The sequence below is a fragment of the Falco peregrinus genome, chromosome 5 (assembly GCF_023634155.1).
Source record: "Falco peregrinus isolate bFalPer1 chromosome 5, bFalPer1.pri, whole genome shotgun sequence".
Lineage (NCBI taxonomy): Eukaryota > Metazoa > Chordata > Aves > Falconiformes > Falconidae > Falco > Falco peregrinus.
The window spans coordinates 79,694,742-79,713,153 of NC_073725.1; the positions used below are offsets into that span (position 1 = coordinate 79,694,742).

At 39.9% G+C, this 18,412-nt stretch overlaps 1 protein-coding gene across 1 annotated transcript in view; it reads left to right on the plus strand.

Moving 5' to 3' along the window:
• BMERB1 (bMERB domain containing 1) overlaps positions 1-18,412 on the plus strand; it is a 54,540-nt gene that overhangs the window by 16,259 nt on the left and 19,869 nt on the right. Inside the window, exon 2 of the mRNA XM_055806197.1 lies at positions 12,417-12,540. Within this exon, the coding sequence (XP_055662172.1) occupies positions 12,417-12,540 (124 nt within the window). The remainder of the gene's footprint in view (positions 1-12,416; positions 12,541-18,412) is intronic.

Consider the following 18,412-nt stretch of genomic DNA (forward strand, 5'->3'; position numbering starts at 1 on the left):
ACTATTGAGGAAAAGTCCTCCCTCTCCCCCTAAAATTGACTGTTTAGGGGACTATCCAGGGTATTGTGAGTCACAGATCAAGGACATGATATGAAAATAGAGAAAGCTAGCAGAATCTTAGTAGTAGAAAAAAACCTGCATGTAAATCACGATAATGCTATAAACCAGCACTAAATCATACACAGATTTACAGCTAGAAAATAAATTATTCTAGTTACAGATAATTAGGTAGCAAATTGTCCTATTGTACCGAGCCAGTTCCTTGCATAAGCAAACACCCTTAATTCCAGGTGGACGAATATGAAAGCAGAGATGGTGCACTATCTTGAAGTGGTAGTTTAATTTGACAGGATGGATCCTTATGACTTCATACGTGGAGAAAAAAATCTGGAATCTGTGTGGGTAATGTCTGACTGCAGAGGACATTGGACCCCAAAAAGCTAAATCCTACCTGCAAGTGTAAAGCCCCAGATAATGGTCAAATTAATCTTCTCCCTGAGTCTGCCCTCTTGTAACTGCAGTCACAGTACCTGAGTTTATTCACAGAACCTGTCTGGAATTTTTCCCCATAAAATGAGGCCACACCCTTTAAAGATCTGTATGTTCTGATCTTAATTTAAAACAACTTTGTTCTTTCCTCCAATATCCCACTTGAAAGACTGCTTCAGAATGTTACTGCTTTGGTTAGTTAACTTGTTTCCAGCCTAAGCTTATTCTTCACGTGTGCTTAACTTTACACCAGCTGTTATAATGTAACATAAACAATCCTTTCCCTTGTCCTTGATAATTTCCTCTTAGCTAACCAAATCTCCATCCTCCCAAGTAGAACAGTACCACAATTTTGACAGCATAAAAAGTCAGGAGAATGCTGAAACCTGGAAGCCTAAGTGCATGATAGAACACATGGAATTTATCATCCAAATACAGGATGGCAGATTTGAAGATACATTAAGTCTGAATATCACATTAGGTCCTATGCATCACATTAGATTTCTGCAAGAACTCCAGAGTGGTGCAGATTCAGAGTCTTCATTGTCAGGAAAGGATGAACAACTATTGATGAGCTGTTTTTCAGGATATCATTATAACCAAAATGAAGTCTTCTATGCACAGAGCAGTTTCTTAAGACTGGAGAGATCTTTTTTCCTGGGGAAAGTGTAAGATTAAAGGGTTGCATAATTACCCACTTAGGAAATTGGCACTGTCATAAATTGAGAAAAGACAAAGCCAAGAATAATTACTGCTTATAAATTTTGCAGGATAACAAACAAGACAATTTAATTGATGCTTTTTTTGAGAGGCAAGATCTTTATAGATCATAACATTATGGACTTGTGCTTATATATATCTTTAAATAGGGAATAAGGGCAGAAAATGGTCCCTAAATTGGAAAGTTGGAACCATCATTTAACCATAAAACTTCTAGTTCTCAAAGTACTGAAGACCATCCTTAATTAGCAATCACTTTGATTGCCTGAATGTCTATTTCTGCTTGGGAATATGTAGTTGAATTAGAAAACTCAAAGCAGGATCTCTTTCAGGTTCAGGTTTTAAACCAGCCTTTCTTCAGTGCAATAGTACTTGATCTACAGAAGTACAGCATAAAAGACATGAAGCAACTAAGACTCTGATTTGGCCATTGGGCAGGTACAGGCACTTATATCAGATGTAAAAGGAGCCATAGTGTGCAAGACTTTGATACCATAGAAACCAAAATGATTTTGAGAGTTAGAGGAAGGAGTTAATATTCAACACTGTGAATCTGGCGTTTATATTTCCAGAGAAATCTCAGTGAGACCACAGTGTACAGAAGCCTGAAATAGAAAAGAATAGACTGCTGCCAACAGGCTTTTTGCAAAGGTAAATAATGAAAAATAAAAGGTCAAAGCTTGAAGGTAAGAACAAGAATATACAGGAGAAGCAACTAAAAGAATCTTTTTATAACAAGAGGCTCTTAGTTATGGAACAGACAGAGCAGTGATTTTGGAAATGCAGTGGACAATTGCTTTTTATATTCTCTGCTTACCTAATTTTAAAATGGGGTCATATGGTGGAGCGTGAGACAGACACTTTTGAAGTGGTAACTCAGGTTGTAATATGTCTAGACTGTAAATCTAACTGTGATAATTAAAAAAAAATAATTAATGACTTGGACAAAATAAATCCCAATATTATAGTTGTGCTATTGCACTCAGACCACAGATGACTGATTGAACAGAGCCATCTCCAGTGACATCAGGTGATTTAATATACCTTGGAAGGAAATGATATGGCAAACAGAATGACTTCCGGTGGTTTTTAGCAACAGGGTTTTTTTTGTTAACATGTGGTATTCAAAGACGCGTTCCAAATCTGTTGAATTCAAGAAAATTACGAACGTCAATTCTGTCTTACTATTTTGCTTTTTTCTGGCATTTTTTTTCCCTTCAGCATTGACCAAAGGCTAGCATATCACAGCCTAGCTGCACAAAACTCATCAGGTGGTTAGTCAGTTTTAGAGAATACCAACAGATTGCTAGAGATTTCTGAAAAGCCAAGTCTGAACTTCCAAGACTTTTTCAAACTTACTCTCCTTCAAAGGCAAAAATAGCTGCATGGCTGAAAGGGCAAGTTATATATGACATGTGCAAAAAAAAGGAAAAAAAATTAGCTGAAATGAAAGTCTCCTGTTGACTTCAGTGAGCCTTGGATTAGGAGAAGGGACGCGTGCAGCTAATCATCTCCACAAGACAAACTCGCACTTTCCTGTCCTTTCAACCTGGCTGCTTTCTCCCCTACAGAGTCTATATGGTATAGGGCTTACTACTAAGGTTTCTGCATAAAAGAAAACTCCAAGTCTTGTTTATAATTTTGAAGTTATTTACACATGCTTAGTGTATGCTGATCAGACTGTTCAAAGATGGCAGAAAATAAATATAACAGATTCAAGCTATGCATAAAACTGTACATACTTGTTGTAAGTCATGGTAGCCTGTTCTTAGAAAACAGGAAGGACTAATTTCATATATTACAGAAACATTATCTTTGATATTCAATGTTGAATACTAAACAAGACCAAGAGGCTGTCAAATACTGAATGAGAAGAGGCAGATGAATAGAGCAAAATAAATAACCATAGTACCCAGGTATGACTTCTTCCAAAGGTTGGCTGATTCAAAAGATTTAATCATAAAAATAATGTAAAAAAATTAATTCAGCAAAATTTGAAACACAACCTTCCAAAATTGGTGTATTTGCTATATAATAAATCCATCTTATTAGGTTGCTTGTGCCTTTCCTAGTCTTTACTAATGCTGTTAAATATGTCCTACAATCAGAAGATTTTCATTTTGATTAAAAAAAAAATACCTATTTCCATAAGCAATCTGTACAAAAGTAGCTATCATCATAAGGGATGGTAGAAAGTACTTTTTATTCCCTTCAGCTGCAAAATAAATGAGTATTTTCACTGCAGCTGGTGCTGCAACAGTGCTTTTCCCAGTGATTCTAACCATTAGAATGGTGATGAATGGTGTTACACCCAGCTGGTGGCCGGTCACAAGTGGTGTTCTCCAGGGCTCAGTATTGGGGCCAGTCCTGTTTAGTATTGTTATTGATAATCTGGATGAGGGGATCCAATGCACACTCAGCAAGTTTGCAGATGACACCGAGGTTGGGGGGCAGTGTTGATCTGCTTGAGGGTAGGAAGGCTCTGCAGAGGGATCTGGACAGGATGGACCCATGGGCTGAAGCCAATGGTATGAGGTTCAACAAGACTCAGTGCTTGGTCCTTCGCTTGGGTCACAACAGCCCCACCCAACACTACAGGCTTGGGGAAGGGTAGTTGGGAAGCTGCCTGGTGGGAAAGGATCTGAGGGTGTTGGTTGACAGCCGGCTAAACATGAGCCAGCAGTGTGCCCAGGTGGCCAAGAAGGCCAATAGCATCCTGACTTACATCCAAAACAGCGTGGCCAGCAGGACTTGGGAAGCAATCGTTCCCCTGTACTCAGCACTGATGAGGCCACACCTCGAATCCTGTGTTCAGTTTTGGGCCCAATACAAGGGAGACGCTGAGGTGCTGGAGCATGCCTTGAGAAGGGCAACGAGGCTGGGGAAGGGTCTAGAGCACACAAGTCTTATGAGGAGTGGCTGAGGGAACTGGGGTTTAGTCTGGAGAAAAGGAGGCTAAAGGGGGACCTTGTTACTCTCTACGTCTACCTGAAAGGAGGTTGTAGGCAGGTGGGGGTTAGTCTCTTCTCCTAGATAACAACTGGCAGGACAAGAGGAAATGGTCTCATGTTGCACCCGGGGAGGTTTAGGTTGGATATTGGGAAAAACTTTTTCACTGAAAGGGTGGTCCAGCGTTGGAACAGGCTGTTCAGGAAGGTGGTGGAATTGCCATCCCTGGAAAGGTTCAAAAAACATGTAGATGTGATGGACTTGGCAGTGCTGGGTTAATGGTTGGACTTGGTGATCTTAAGGGTCTTTTCCAACCTAAGTGATTCTGTGATTACTATGAAAGCAAGATTTCCTCTCCTTCCACAAATGGCGAGGTCAAATGTGTGAGAGTTTTGATCATCTTGGAGAGATGTGCTGCTTTACAGTTGTACCAGTATCTCTCTACAGACATGAAATTCTAATCTCTTAACAGAAGCTGCTGAATGGACCACAGATGTGAAGGGATTGCTTTAGTCTAGCAGTTTCTGTCAGAACAGAAGTGATCTTTACGCAGCACAGTACAGAGCTACAGTGGCCAGTACTTTGTATTTCGGGTTTACTGGAAGCATAGATGCACCACAGTTCTCCATAAATCAGAAAAATTCCCCATTTTCTTTTTCTCCTTCCCCAAATGACTGTTCAGAAGCAGAGATACTTGGTGACTGTGACATTCCCTGAAATCCTGGCATTTAATCAGCTTTCAGTATGCATCTCTGGTTCCTTCCTGCCAAAGGGGTTCCCTAGAGATGCCAGATTTCACAGGTGCCTGTGGCAAAGCCAAGCTGTAAGAGGAATCAACCAGCCCAGAAGTTTACCCTGAGACATGGAGCATGTGAAAAAACAGCTTTGGGATTTCTAGGTGCCCCGCTGTCTGGCAAAAATATTGGAAGCTTTGATGCCTAGTTCAAGCCAGTATTTCAGGGCTCCAAGATTGCCTCCTGTGCACCTGGGAGCTGTGCTTCAGTTGCAACTTTGGCTTTCAGGGTTTTATGGAGAATGCAACATCTCCAGAACTGCAAGGCTGCTCTGGATCCTCATGCACTGACAGGAAACCAGTCTCTTTACACAGAGGCATTCCTTTTGTCTTCATAGTAGATGTACTGAATCCAACATGTTATCTCCCAAATACTCTGAATGTCACTTCTCTGGCATTTTCTAGCAGTCTGTTTTGTCAGAAAGTTTCTGGCCACCATTACTTGCAGGGACAAAGCACATCTAGCCACCTGTGAAGTATATGTGCTTACTTTGTGTCAGCTCAAAGTGTGTTTCATGGCTCTACAGGCCAGTAATTCCAAAATAATGAACTGTGTTGTTCAACCCATGGAAAAGTATTAATAGGGATTCAAAAATAGGCACAGTAAGAAAAGAAAAAAAAAAAAAAAGCTTCCTGCTAGAAGCAAAATTCAACTATGTCATCTCCTGTATTCAGCAGTGGAAGCAAAGTGACACTGAGAACTGCAGCACATCTAAGGGGAGTAGAACTTTAGCTTTTTGCTCCTCCAGTAAAAGCCTCTGCACACCACTATTGTCTTTAGAGATTACTTTTTTCCTAGTGTTATGACTTGTCAGGTTTGTGCACTCCTGTTGCCTCAGTGTAGCCTATTAGGTGGTTACCGAGGCCTAGTACAACCAGCAGCACGATTCCAACTTTTACTAAATTGGCTGTTATCACTAGCCTGCTTTCAGTGCCAGAGATGAGACAGGAGGGCCAATTGACAAGCAGAGGGAAGAACCCCCTGCAATGGCCTGTGGACTGTACTCTGCGGAAGGATGAGGACTGATTCCTCATACCCATGCAGAGCAGCTTCTATCTCAGAGACATTGGGACTCATAGCCAGTACAAAAATACTCATAGCATTTTTCATGGAAAGAGAGAATGTGAAGCACTGAGTTTATGTAATGCACATAGAAGCAGGTAATATGCCTGTGCACTGCTTTCAAAACAAATGTACTGGTTCCCCCAGTCTGTATTTATAAATGCAGATTCCTTTGGAATTTCTCCAGAAATCATCAAAAGTAAGAAAGGGAAATCCTGATGAAGTGAGCATTTGTCCAGGGTTCACTGCAGTCATGAGGAGTATCAGCGTTGGTGGAGAATCAGCGTTGGGTACAAGAAGGGCTGGCAGCTCTGAAAGGAAAGCAAGCCCTGTGCTGAGAGTTATAACAAGGCTGGCAGGGGCGGGGACAGTGTCCTCAGTGGTAAGAGCACGCCCCAATGGTACCTGAGCAAGGAAAGCAGAGCAGGTCTGGTGACAACAACCATGGTCAGCCTGTCAGCCATACTCCAGATCTCCAGGCAAATCCCTAGTACAAGGCAGGCCCAAGCTCAAGCGTGAAGTCACATCCAGGTCCCTGGGGCCGGGGAACAAGGACCAAGGGCCAGTGTCTCAGCTTGAAATCTGCTTCTGAACGAAAGGAGGGGGAGACTCTGCCGAGGCTTCTCAAAGCCAGACACCTGCAGCATGTTCAAAACAACTCAGGTAGTCAAATGAGCAGGAGTGGTGGGATGTGCTCAGCACCATGACAGTCAGGTCACTTCCACACTGGTACTATCCTGTGCCACCTTCCCCCTTTCCCCCACTCTACCCATTCCAAATTGGACAATGTTGCCTGCCTGTTAGGGAAGCCAGGAACAAAAAATATTGCAGCTGCTTGTATTGCGCTTAGCTATTAGCTATATTTATATGGTAATTCCAGCATAAAACATTGAATAAATACTATTCCACACACATGCCAAATTTAATCGTTAGGATTCACAGTAGTAGAATGCTGCAGCAGGCTAGATTAGGAATAAGCAATTAGATGTAGGTTTTTTCTGCACAGGTTGGCCCACTCCTCCAGATGGGTTAAATCAAAGAGAAAAAAAACCCAAACAACTCTAGGCCTCTGAATACATTTGAGGCAATGGTAAAAGGTATAGTAAAAGGCCTGGCTACAAGACTAGTCATTCGTGCCACCAGGTGACAAGCTAGTGACAAACTGCAGGAATGATGTGATTCTTTTCACATGAACATCTTTTATCTGGAATATTTTGTACTATCACTATTTAGTTTTCTACCTCATGCAACTATTTCAATTTCTACCCAGTATGATGTTTTTAAGTTGCACCATCTGGTCTCTCTTCACCCATCTCTAACCTGTGCTTAGTTCTGCTTTGGCTCATCAACTAACAGTGGTCTTGAAAATCTTGATTTTGATACCTGAAACAGCAGTAAGAGTGCACTTGCTACACCACGCTCTATTAACATTTAATATACTTAAGTGAAAAAGGATCAATTTCACAGAATTCTTGAGAAAGCCCAAAAAACGCTGACCCAGATGTGGAACAAAACTTAGCCATTAACAGTATTTTGACAAGGACTATCTTATTATTGGACAATTTAAGGGAGCGGAAATAGGCCTCAAATTGCTCAGTTTAAATCCAGTCTAACAATGACTTAAAATAATTTCCAACTGAAGCACTGTAATTGAGTGAGCTGAGCAGCCTCGTTTATTGCTGAACGTTATCCACGTTAGAGAAGCCATGCAGCTGATTTGTACTGCAATGCTTTAAAGAGCTCTCAGGAGTCATGGATTAAACACAGAGTCTCGTTCAAGATGGTCCATCCATGTCAAAGATGAAAAAAAAGTGGCAGAGTAGCTGGGTCATTACCCTTACCTATGCTGAAGCATTTCTGTTGCTAAATGACTGAGGTGACTCTTGAAGGCTGAGTAACCAATAGTTTCCAAACAGCAACAGATTCACAAGCAAGAAAAAGGATAAACAATGTCAAAGAGACACTGTGATCCAGCACAATTTCTACTGGCTCTGCCACACACCTGCTGTGTATCTGTAAGCAATTCAGCACTCAGCTCTTACTGCCTCTAGACTGCAAATTGCCTGCCTGCTGCTTTAGGTGTTCATGGAATAGAGGTCCAATTGCTATTCAGTATGTGCATACCACCAGAATAAGAATGACACAGGTTTGGGTTCCTACACGTAGGTTTGGGACCTTTTGTGTTACTGATACACCTCACCTCCATGCCCTGTCTTTGACAAAGATGGCGACAACAAAACCCTCAAATTAGAATTAAACCAGCTAAAGGTTATAGAGCACAATGAGCTTCTCAGTGAACAAAATGCTCACATCAAGTGACAGCAGCAGGATTTTGCTGATAATTAGTTTTTCCTTACAGCATTCCTTACCAATTTGTCTGAAACTATTGACGCCAGGTCTAATGCATTCTCCCATTTCTCATTGTATCACTTCAGGCTTCTTTTAAAGTTTTCTTTGCACATACTGACTTAATAGGCATTTTATTTTTGTTGTTGTTGCTTTTCATCACAGGTGGCTAACATTCCATTTCTGGTTGGCAAACTGAAGATAAAATGTGATCGTTCAGCTAATATCCAGTTTAATTACACCAGTCTGCATTTAAGTTAAGGCAAAAATATGTATAAATAGCTTCAGGTTTACCTCTTCAGTCCCTCTCATTATATGTAAAAGCTCAATAATTTTACATCTATCTAGTCATTGTTTTAATGATAAAATATTTTTGTGCATACAGTAATAATATTTTATTTATTTCTTGGTCACTGAAAATTATCCTGGAGCTTGTAAAGCAGACACAATAGCTTCATCCTGTCACTGGCTGTGACTAATCTGTGTCATCTCCACTTTTTCTTCATGAATTTTGGTTTACTACCAGAAACAGAGCTTAATAACAATATATGCTAAAAAACAGTTGCCTAATGCATGCCTGCTTTAAATAAAATGAAACCTTTCTTCTTTCTTTTATGAAAAGGTAAGAGACTCCTGTGTGAAACTGTTCAGAATCATGTCTCAAAGCACTAAAGGTGTCATTCGTCACTGGGACAGAGATAGAGCATTACTCAAAGGCTTAATAATGTTAATATATTCTTTCCCAAGTAGTTTACATCCCAGAAGCTCAAACCATTTTATGAAAAATAATTAATTATCCTTTAGCATAACTGCTGCCAGGTAGGCCAAACAGTTATCCACAATATTAGAAGAGAAATTCAGACATGAATAGGTTGGTGATTTGTAAGCATCACAATGGTGAAGGTGTGAGGTGGGAATCCTGACCTGTGGCCTCTTCAGAGGCTTGTATTTCTAGACTGTCCTCACACTTGTGCTCTGCTATTTCAGGATTTTTGGGAAATACAGTGTACTAATTTTGCCTTTTCCCTCAAAGCTTGCCTTAAAAATGCATACTCTGAAGAGGGGGCTAAAGTGCGTGGTATACTGCAGCTGTTTTGGGTTTATGAGATCTATGGACTCAGCTATATAAAAAGAATTGTCAGCTGTCAAAGGAGCTACTTGGTCTTTACCTGTTAGGAAGGGAGGTTTAGAAAAGCTGGAGATTCAGTGCAGAAATGGTATCATTCCTTAATAGTGCACAGATGAATGTGTATAAAGTATGGATTGACTTCTGTTCCTTCTCCATGGAAGACCATGCCTACCCCTCTAGAACTGGCTTTTAATCTCTTCAAGGACCACGGTGTCTACATATTCAGTTTACTCTGTATCCTCACCTTCAAATTTCTTCCCATTTCAACTGCCTGGTCTGGTTTTTCCTGTCAAAGTTCCCTTAATCCAGCTCTTGTCAATACACCTTCTGGTTTGAGATCTCCATGAGAATTAATCTCCTTACAGTATGTTCACAGCACTTGCACTGCTATGAAGATAAACTAAACCACTCCATATATCTCTATTATTCTAGCTACATTTCTAAATTTGCAGACAAGTTGCAAACTAGTTTCTTACGGTTTCTATATTTATTTTCCTCTACTTTGAAACTTGTGGTGCCTTGCTTATATTTTTGATTCTTTTGAAAACATTGCATAATTTTGGGTAGCTCTCAAAAATATTTTTTTCTGGTTCAAGCACACATTGAGTGGGATGTGAAGGAGATTCTGTGACTGTTCTGCAAGAGGTCAGACTAGACTATTGCTTGCCACACTAATTTTTGTGTTGGCTTCAAGTACGTACTGAGGGCATAAGGCTTGTTCACAATTCCCCTCCTGAATTATTGAAATCACAGTATGACAGCTGATCTGATCCAAGGGGTAACACTGGGGCATTTACAGCTAGAGTTGGAGAGTGGAAATAAGATAGTTAGAGGTTGTTTTCCTGTTTTCTGAGCTCTTGAGAACTTATTTTAAAATAAGTATGTATGTGTAATGTATTTGTGGCTTATCTTTCTAATTACCAGTATTATTGGCTTTAATTCACAGTAGCATCAGAATAACTTACTATCTCTTACTTAATATTTTGGAAAATAAATTTGCACCAAAGCCAATTATGCTGTAAGCAGTTAAAATAACTCCGCAACCCCAAAAAGCACCAAGAGGCAAAATTATACTTACAGAACCTTTGTTCTAGTTTCTTTTGACTGATGTCTGATAAACACCTAGTGAATATTAAATTATAATTCTGCCCATCTGTTAGTGGTAGCACAGCACGTGTACTCTGCAAATAGGTTCAAGATTTTGCTATGGCTCCTCATTCCCACACCCCCAGGTAAGGGTGTGAGGGGAGGGAAAGGGTGGGGCCAGCCCCTAAGGTATTTTCAGTGGTGTTCAGACTTCCTCAAACAGATCTAGAGTTTCCAAGGTTTTTAGGTTCTATTTCAACATCTAACTTAGTGGCTGGGATTGCAGAAGACTCATGTACTTTACCCTGTGCAGCCGGACATCTAGGCTATACCTCAACTAAATACACCCCAACAAACGCAATGATTTCTAATAGGAAGATCCATCTTCTACAGGTGGCAGTTGTGTCTTCAGACACATGATAGCCTTACTTTACCAACCAGTTTCGCAATTTGAGTTTTAAAAACAACTACTGAGAAATGTTCTCTCCTGAGGGACATTTAAAAATCTGCCTCAATTTTTTCTTTCAAGATTCTGTTATCTTGGAAAAAAATAGTGATTTTTAATATTTATTTACCCACTTTCTTCATTATGAATTGAAGCCAAAACTTGCAGACAATACTATCAGGATAACTTTAAAAAGATATATATTTTCCTATTTTTTTCTTTATATACTATAGAATTTCTTTGTTGCCATTTTGAGACAACAGGTGTTTGTGAACTAAGCTCATGCAAGGGCTGTTTGTTGAGATCTTTTAATTCCTACTCCAAGTTTCTGTCAGAAATTCTTCTCAGCTGTTTGTGCTTAGTCTGTCATGGGGGACTTCGGAATTCATCTCCAATTAATTGGACAGCTGTTTTTCCTGATGCTTTTTGTCTCCTGTTTCCTGCATAATCATGCTTGAGTACCTTTTGACCTCTCAATTTTCCTTTTTTTAAACCAATACAGCTGAAACAGGCCTGCTTTCAGGAATATGTCTCCATTTGGGTACCAAACATGCAGGCACTCTATTTTTTAGTCTCTAAATTGTTGTTCAAAATGAAGGCCAAGTATGGTGAACCCTTGGAATAAGGCTTTCCAGAGGCCAAGTTGCTCCTTCCCAAATCCACCTTCTATAAATTGGTTCCTTCTGCCTTCAATGAATACAGTTCATAGCCCTGTTTCTCCCTGAATTAGAAGTAGTGATACATCAATTATAGAGAAATAATCATAGAAGGATCCTGGCCTTAACAGTTGCCAAGTAATTACTGTGAAGTGGCGTTTATTTCCTCCTCAACTAATTTCAGTGCTCTAGTGAGAAACACTCAGCCCCTCGAGGAGTTAGGCCCTAAGTCATTTCTAATCACATCCTTGGCTCCTCTCTAGTGGGTCTGGGCTTTAGCTGTTAGTCAAGCTGAGATGGTGGAATAGCATGAAGAGCTATGAGAATTAAAGATGGGAAACCTTCATCAGTTTACATTGCCAGCACTTGAACCAAGATAGGAGCCTTCAGAATTGGAAGTAATTGCTCTGAGTGAGTTTTGTAGCAGTCTATGGCTGTTCTTTCAAAGTTTGCAGTGGTATCAATTAAGAAACAGTAGCTGTAGTTACATACTGGGCTGGGATTCCTTAGAGGTATGATAGATTGACTAACAAAATATATGGCACTGGCTTAGGGATTCTTTCACTTCAAAATAGTTATATTGAAAGTAATAAGCAAAACACTAGAAAAACCAGTCAATGTAGCATTACTACTTGCATTAATTACCCCATCAGATAGCTCTGTGATTAAATTTACATTCCTAAGGAAACCCATTAAACAGTTTGACTAGCTTAATTCATTTTCTCTGCTTTCACACACAGATCAACTTGACATCATTTCAATGGCTGAAACAACAATGATGCCTGAGGAAATTGAGCTTGAAATGGCAAAGATCCAGAGACTTCGGGAAGTCTTAGTCAGAAGAGAATCAGAACTCAGGTTTATGTAAGTATCAATGCTTCTGGGAAAACACTATGCAAAATTAATCAAAATAGGAAAGAATGCTATTTAGAAGACTTTTATCTGCTTGACATTTTAAAAGGAAGAAAGATAAAGAGCATCGCTGTTAGGTGAATGCTTGCAAAATGCCATTGGGAAATTATTTTTGTAGTTGCAAAGGAAATTACCTTTTTTATTCAGCATGATTTGCAGAAGACATAAAAGGTATCTATTACTTACAAAAGGAAACTTTAGCAAAGTACGTGTCTACAGAGCACATTTTTATACCTGACATCACTCTTCTGTGGGAAGGATATTTGTCTAAAGAAAACAGCAACAGGTAGGGAGCTTCCACAGTCTAACCTAATTCAGGCTTTATTCCTTGCTTCATTAGTGGTCTTAGTTCATGTCACAAGAGAGCATGCTGTGTTCTGGACTAAGAGCAGCCAAGATTTGACATTTGTTAAATGGAAGCCATTAAGTTACGAACAGAAAAAATATTTTGATGTAGCAAATTAAATAGTAATACTCCAAGAAAGATTTTCAAAACTGTCAAAGGGTCAGGCATAGGAGCCTTGCTGAAGGTTCACGAATATTAATCCAGTTCTGATGACGAAGTCAATGTGGTTTATATTCCTAAATCACTGGATTTAGAAGACCAGGACTTTTATTAATAAGGAGTATATATATTATTTCGAAGTCCCATCTGTCTGTGAGTACCTTGGGTGGGAAACTAATGCCTATGCTGACAGGCCAAGAACTTCAGTAGACCTAAAATCTGCTTGAACCCAGACCCTTGGCATTAATGAAGCTACAATAGCCTGAAAAAACTCACTTGTTCTCTTCTCCCTTTAAAGTACAAAGGTAGGACTGGTACTTTAACCCTTACACCTGGAGGTTAATTTCAGTGCCCTGACATGCACTGCCAGAAGTTGAAAGCCTCATCCTCAAACAGCACAGACATCTGCATCTGAGTGTTATCCCAGAAGACTTCAGCCCAGAATCACTGCTTAGACATCTTTGGAAATAAGGACTAGTAATAGTGACACTGACTTTTGATGCTGCTGTAGTGGTACAAGTAAAGTAAACAGGAAAGGTTTTGTCACACCCGCTTCTGGTAGTCAAATACTTACTTGGTTATTGGCTTGTACAGAAAGTTTATCTGGAAGAAGCCTCATCACTGAACCCTGCACTTTTCTTGACATTTTCTATATCAAACAAAGCACTGAAATAAACTGTCTCAGTGAATAAGAGCCATGGTGGACATCTGCTTGTCATTGTTTTGCACGTTCATCACTTGTTCTGTTTGTTCTTGTATCCAGTCTGTTCATTTCCCCCATGCTTATACTCATCACACTCTTTACTCTGTATTGCCTAGCAGGTGTTTGAATAAGGAATTTAACACGGAGGAGCTTGCTTATTGAAAAGGGAATATAACTGACATTCATACTGTGCAACAGTACTCTTCCTGCATTAGATGTCATCCAAACACACTCTGCCTAGAGCTACCCAAGAGCACTCCCCAGCTGTTCACTGTCTGAGTGAGGAAAGCTCTTCTGAGCACCAAAGACTCCATTAAGTTTGGCCCCTAGCTATTAGCAAAGCAGGCAGGTGACAGAGGCAGCAACTGCCAGAGATGGCCCCACTTTTTTGTCTCTTCTAAGTCATGGAAAGCCAAGCTGGTTGCTGCTGCCACTGTTATCAGCAAGAGGGACTGAGGTCTCTGCCACTGCCAAAAAATCCCACAAAAACGACCAAAGGAAATAAACTAGAGGGTTTGTGCTCTGCGTGTATCACCAGCCCTACTGCTGGCCATGGTTCCCTCCTGTTAGAGGCATACAGCCTTGTCAGCTTCACTTACACACACCAGCAACTACCACAACTCTTCAGAGCACAGACACTTATTTTAACGGTATTCACAGTCAAGAATAAGAAAACAAAACACTGCAAGCTAGACCTGTTGCTGGTGGAAATCAGAGCAAGCTCTTCCCCTGTCAGAGTGATACAGGTTTAATCCATGGAAGGAACTTGCTTTAAGACTACTAATTTAAATTACTGTTTTCCTTGAAGAAGCTGCACAAAGAGGATTGAGGTGGGATAATAATAAAACTCACCATTACTGATGTTTGAGACAGCTCTGCAATAACATGTGTTGTCTTTAACTGTTATGTCAACATTTTGCCCAAACAAATGCACTAGCTATAAAATAAGGGCATTTGGCAGAGAACTGCTCCATGTTAGCGTATCAGCCAGTACAAAAAAAAAAAATCCAACAAAACCTTCTGAAAAACAAACCCAACTGAAAAAAAACACCTAGCAAGGTCTGGATGCTCAGAGGGCCTGGAGTTGGTTTGCATTTTTCACACTTGTGTGTGAAACAGTGAAAACTTTTTCTGATGATGTGTGAGATTGTTGATAATGTAATATTCTTTCAGGCAGTTTCTCAGCTGTGACGTATATAGCATGTGTCTCTCTTCAAGTGACGCTAACTCTACATGAGGGAGTCTTCAGCAAAACATACAGACAACTTTCCTTGCTTTAAAAGTTAAGGCATTGAGGCCTTATTTTCACCATAGCAATACTATGAGGTTCATATTCCCTCTCCCTACTGAACAAAGTAACACCAATGACTAATAAAGTCTGTAGGACAACAAAAGCGATAAAATGAAATATGTTGCTCCTACATCACTACACAAATGTTATAGTACAGTACTCACAGTTGGTAACACTTCAATATCTAAATAGAATCTTTACTGAACAGTTCATCATCACTAAAAGCTTTAGAAGAGTCACCCTTGTAAGGGTGAAAGAAAAAGTGGGATGGTGAAGAAATAAAAGCCAGACACTTAATCATCATCATTATTTCAAGACAAGTCTTAAAGTATTTGAGAATCAGGCAGTGGGATTAAACTAAAAAATAAAATAATTGAGTAGTATTAGACTTAAAAAGTGGTACAGAGCAGTGTTCAAAAACCATATAAAAATATGTGGGATGTTTTTCTCATACATATCCAAGTAGACTCTGTGTCTCATCTGTTAGCCTGTGTCTATCAAACATACTGTTGATCCCACAGACACAGCTTTTCAGTTTTCAAAACTGAGGAAAATTTCAATTATATTTGAATAAATGTCACATACATTTCAGTGATTAAGTATTGAGGTAAAACATCAACGCTTTTTTTTTTTTTTTTTAGTTTATGAATTTCCCCCCACTTCTTTGCAACAGTCACACTGTGAATAAGCAAGTTGCTTTGTGCTGTACTGGATATTAAAATTACTCATGATCATCACTCTGGGCCATCAGCAGGAAGGTTAATCTCAGGAAGAAATTTCCCACCCATAGAAAGGGATTTGGAGACCCAGTCGGGAATAGTAACTCACGTGATATTGAAGTCAGTCACCAGATAAGAGACCTCACCCACCTGCGGGTTTATGATTCTGGTTGAAGAAGGGAAAGAGCAGCAAAAATTCCTTCAGTAAGCGGCACGCTTTCTTTTTAAAGTTTAGAGAGGGTCCTTCATAAGGGCCCTTCCACTGCAGACCCATGCAAGACAATGCTAATTGCTTGCCCTCACAGGTGAAATGAGCTCTGCTGCCATGAAACAAAATGGCTGCCACTCTGTAGCAGCTCAGCCACACAATACGAAATGGCTACCCTGTCTGTGGGGCCACTGTGGCCATCCTTCCCCTGACACCCTCCTCTTGCAACGGCTCTGAGGAATTTTTTTCCTTCTTCACAAACTCTGTGCACACCCCTTGTTGTCTGCTGGGCTACGTGACATAAAGGGTCGTGGGCTGCCAGCTAAGACCCCCAAAAACCTATGTTTTCCTAGTGACTACCTCCGATGCCCCTCACTCTGCACAGGGGCACTGGTGAGTCTGTCCCAGGAGGTATTCCAGAAAACTGGGAGGTACTTGGATGCAGGGCTGTTAAATATATGTGTCTTCCACCTGTCCTTCAGTAAACACACTCACTGCTCAGATCACCCTGAGTGTAGCACCCAGAAAGGCCACACACCCGGGTTCCAGCCTGTGCTCAGCACAGTTCACAGGGTACAGCTCTGAAAATTAAACGGTCTGGCAGACAACTACTGACAGATTCCAGAAATTGCATCATTCCTAACTGGTGGACAAGTCAGTTATGTACCAATATCCATCAAAATTACCTTAAAATTCAGAAGGTCTCTGTAAGAAGGTACTGAAATTGCATCTCTGTACCAGGCCCACAAATTCTGTGTCCGCAGTCCTACAGAGCAATATGTACTGTTTAGTGACAGACCGAGAATTTACTATTGAAGGAGAATAACTATATTTGCTCTCAAACAAATATAGGTATTTCTGTAGTCCGCCTATCACTGTGTTAAAGAAAAACCTCCCCAAAATACAGAAGTAGTGAACATTCATTGAGAACAATGCAAACAAGATTTACCCTCTTTAAAAATGAAATGCCAAAAATTTTTAAGTGAAAACCACAAATATCTGTACAGTTTCAAAACGTGTTTTTTCTCTTTTGTACTGCTTTGTAGTCCTTTGCACTCTCTTTTGTCTCTGCCTTGCAGATGGAAGTGGAAATTCCTTACTGGTGTACTAAACATTAATGTGAGACCTCATTTCAGTAATTAAAAACTAAAGCACTTAAAGACAAATACATATTTAAACAGTGTAACTGTGGAACTCTGAAGTGAAGCAAAACCATAACAATACAGGAAACTCCAATTGACATATCTGGTTTTCAAATTTATGAGTCTTCTTTATTGCAAAACACAATTTCCTGAGTGAAGCTCAATAAAATTAAATGTGTGACAGCATGGTCTTAGCCTCTCCCCTGAAATCTTTCTATTTGAAAAGCAAGGGAAGCAGCTGAACTTTTTGTACGTATTTTACTACATACCACAGTGAAATAGTTCACCTTGTAGTGTATACTTTAAGAGAGGCCAGCTTTCTGATAATTCTTGTTTTTCTTTTTATTGATACAAAGAAATAAAGAAAGCAAAATCAGCTGAAGCAATTGATTAAGAGGTCATGATCTTTCCTGGGTGCAAATTGTAAGTCAGATACTAGCCTTTGTAAGCCTTTGCTCCATAATGTTATTTCCTGCTTTGAAAAGGAGGGCAGCTGAAGACAGCTGTACTCTTCATATCCAGGAAGTCCATACTATTTCCAGCTGACTTCCTGCTTGCTATGAAGAATTACCTAAAGTTTACATGGAACCAATTTTCAGATTATAAAATCAAGCCTTCCTCGATTAGGTAATGCCACAATTTATGCTGTGCAATCACATTTTAGCTCAGGCAACCATAGTCACAGCACAGCAGATGTACTGTTATTTGCTCTGTAATTACATTATCAAATCTTATTTTTGTCACAAGACCCGGGCTCACTTAGTGCCTAGGATGGACCTCCTCAGGATATGTCAAGGTTATGTAGCAATTGTGGCTATGTGTAGCAATATGTAGCAATTTGTAGCATCTCTCCTTCTATGTTAATGATACTCTGAAATTTCATAAAATCATGGCAGGAGCTGTTGTGACCATCTTCAGCCTAGCCAGGAAATGAAAATATAGCTTAAAGCCATCATATGCTATCTCCAGCTCTTCTGGGTTTATTTTCAGAAAAGCTAAGGACTCAGCACATATTGATATGAAGGAGACAGTACATATGGAAAAGCATCAGTTTATAGCTAGCCAGCATTCCCCCTCATTTGCTTCTCAGGATTCTCAGCTCATTTCTTAAAATGTTCTCTATAAAAAGAGTTTTGGGTCAAACTGTAAATTTTCAATCTGTCTTTGCTATTAAAGAAAGCAAACATACCACTTCAGAACACGCATACTCTCTCCATCTCTAATTCTCCTGTCCCACTTCCTTTTTCTTTTTCCTG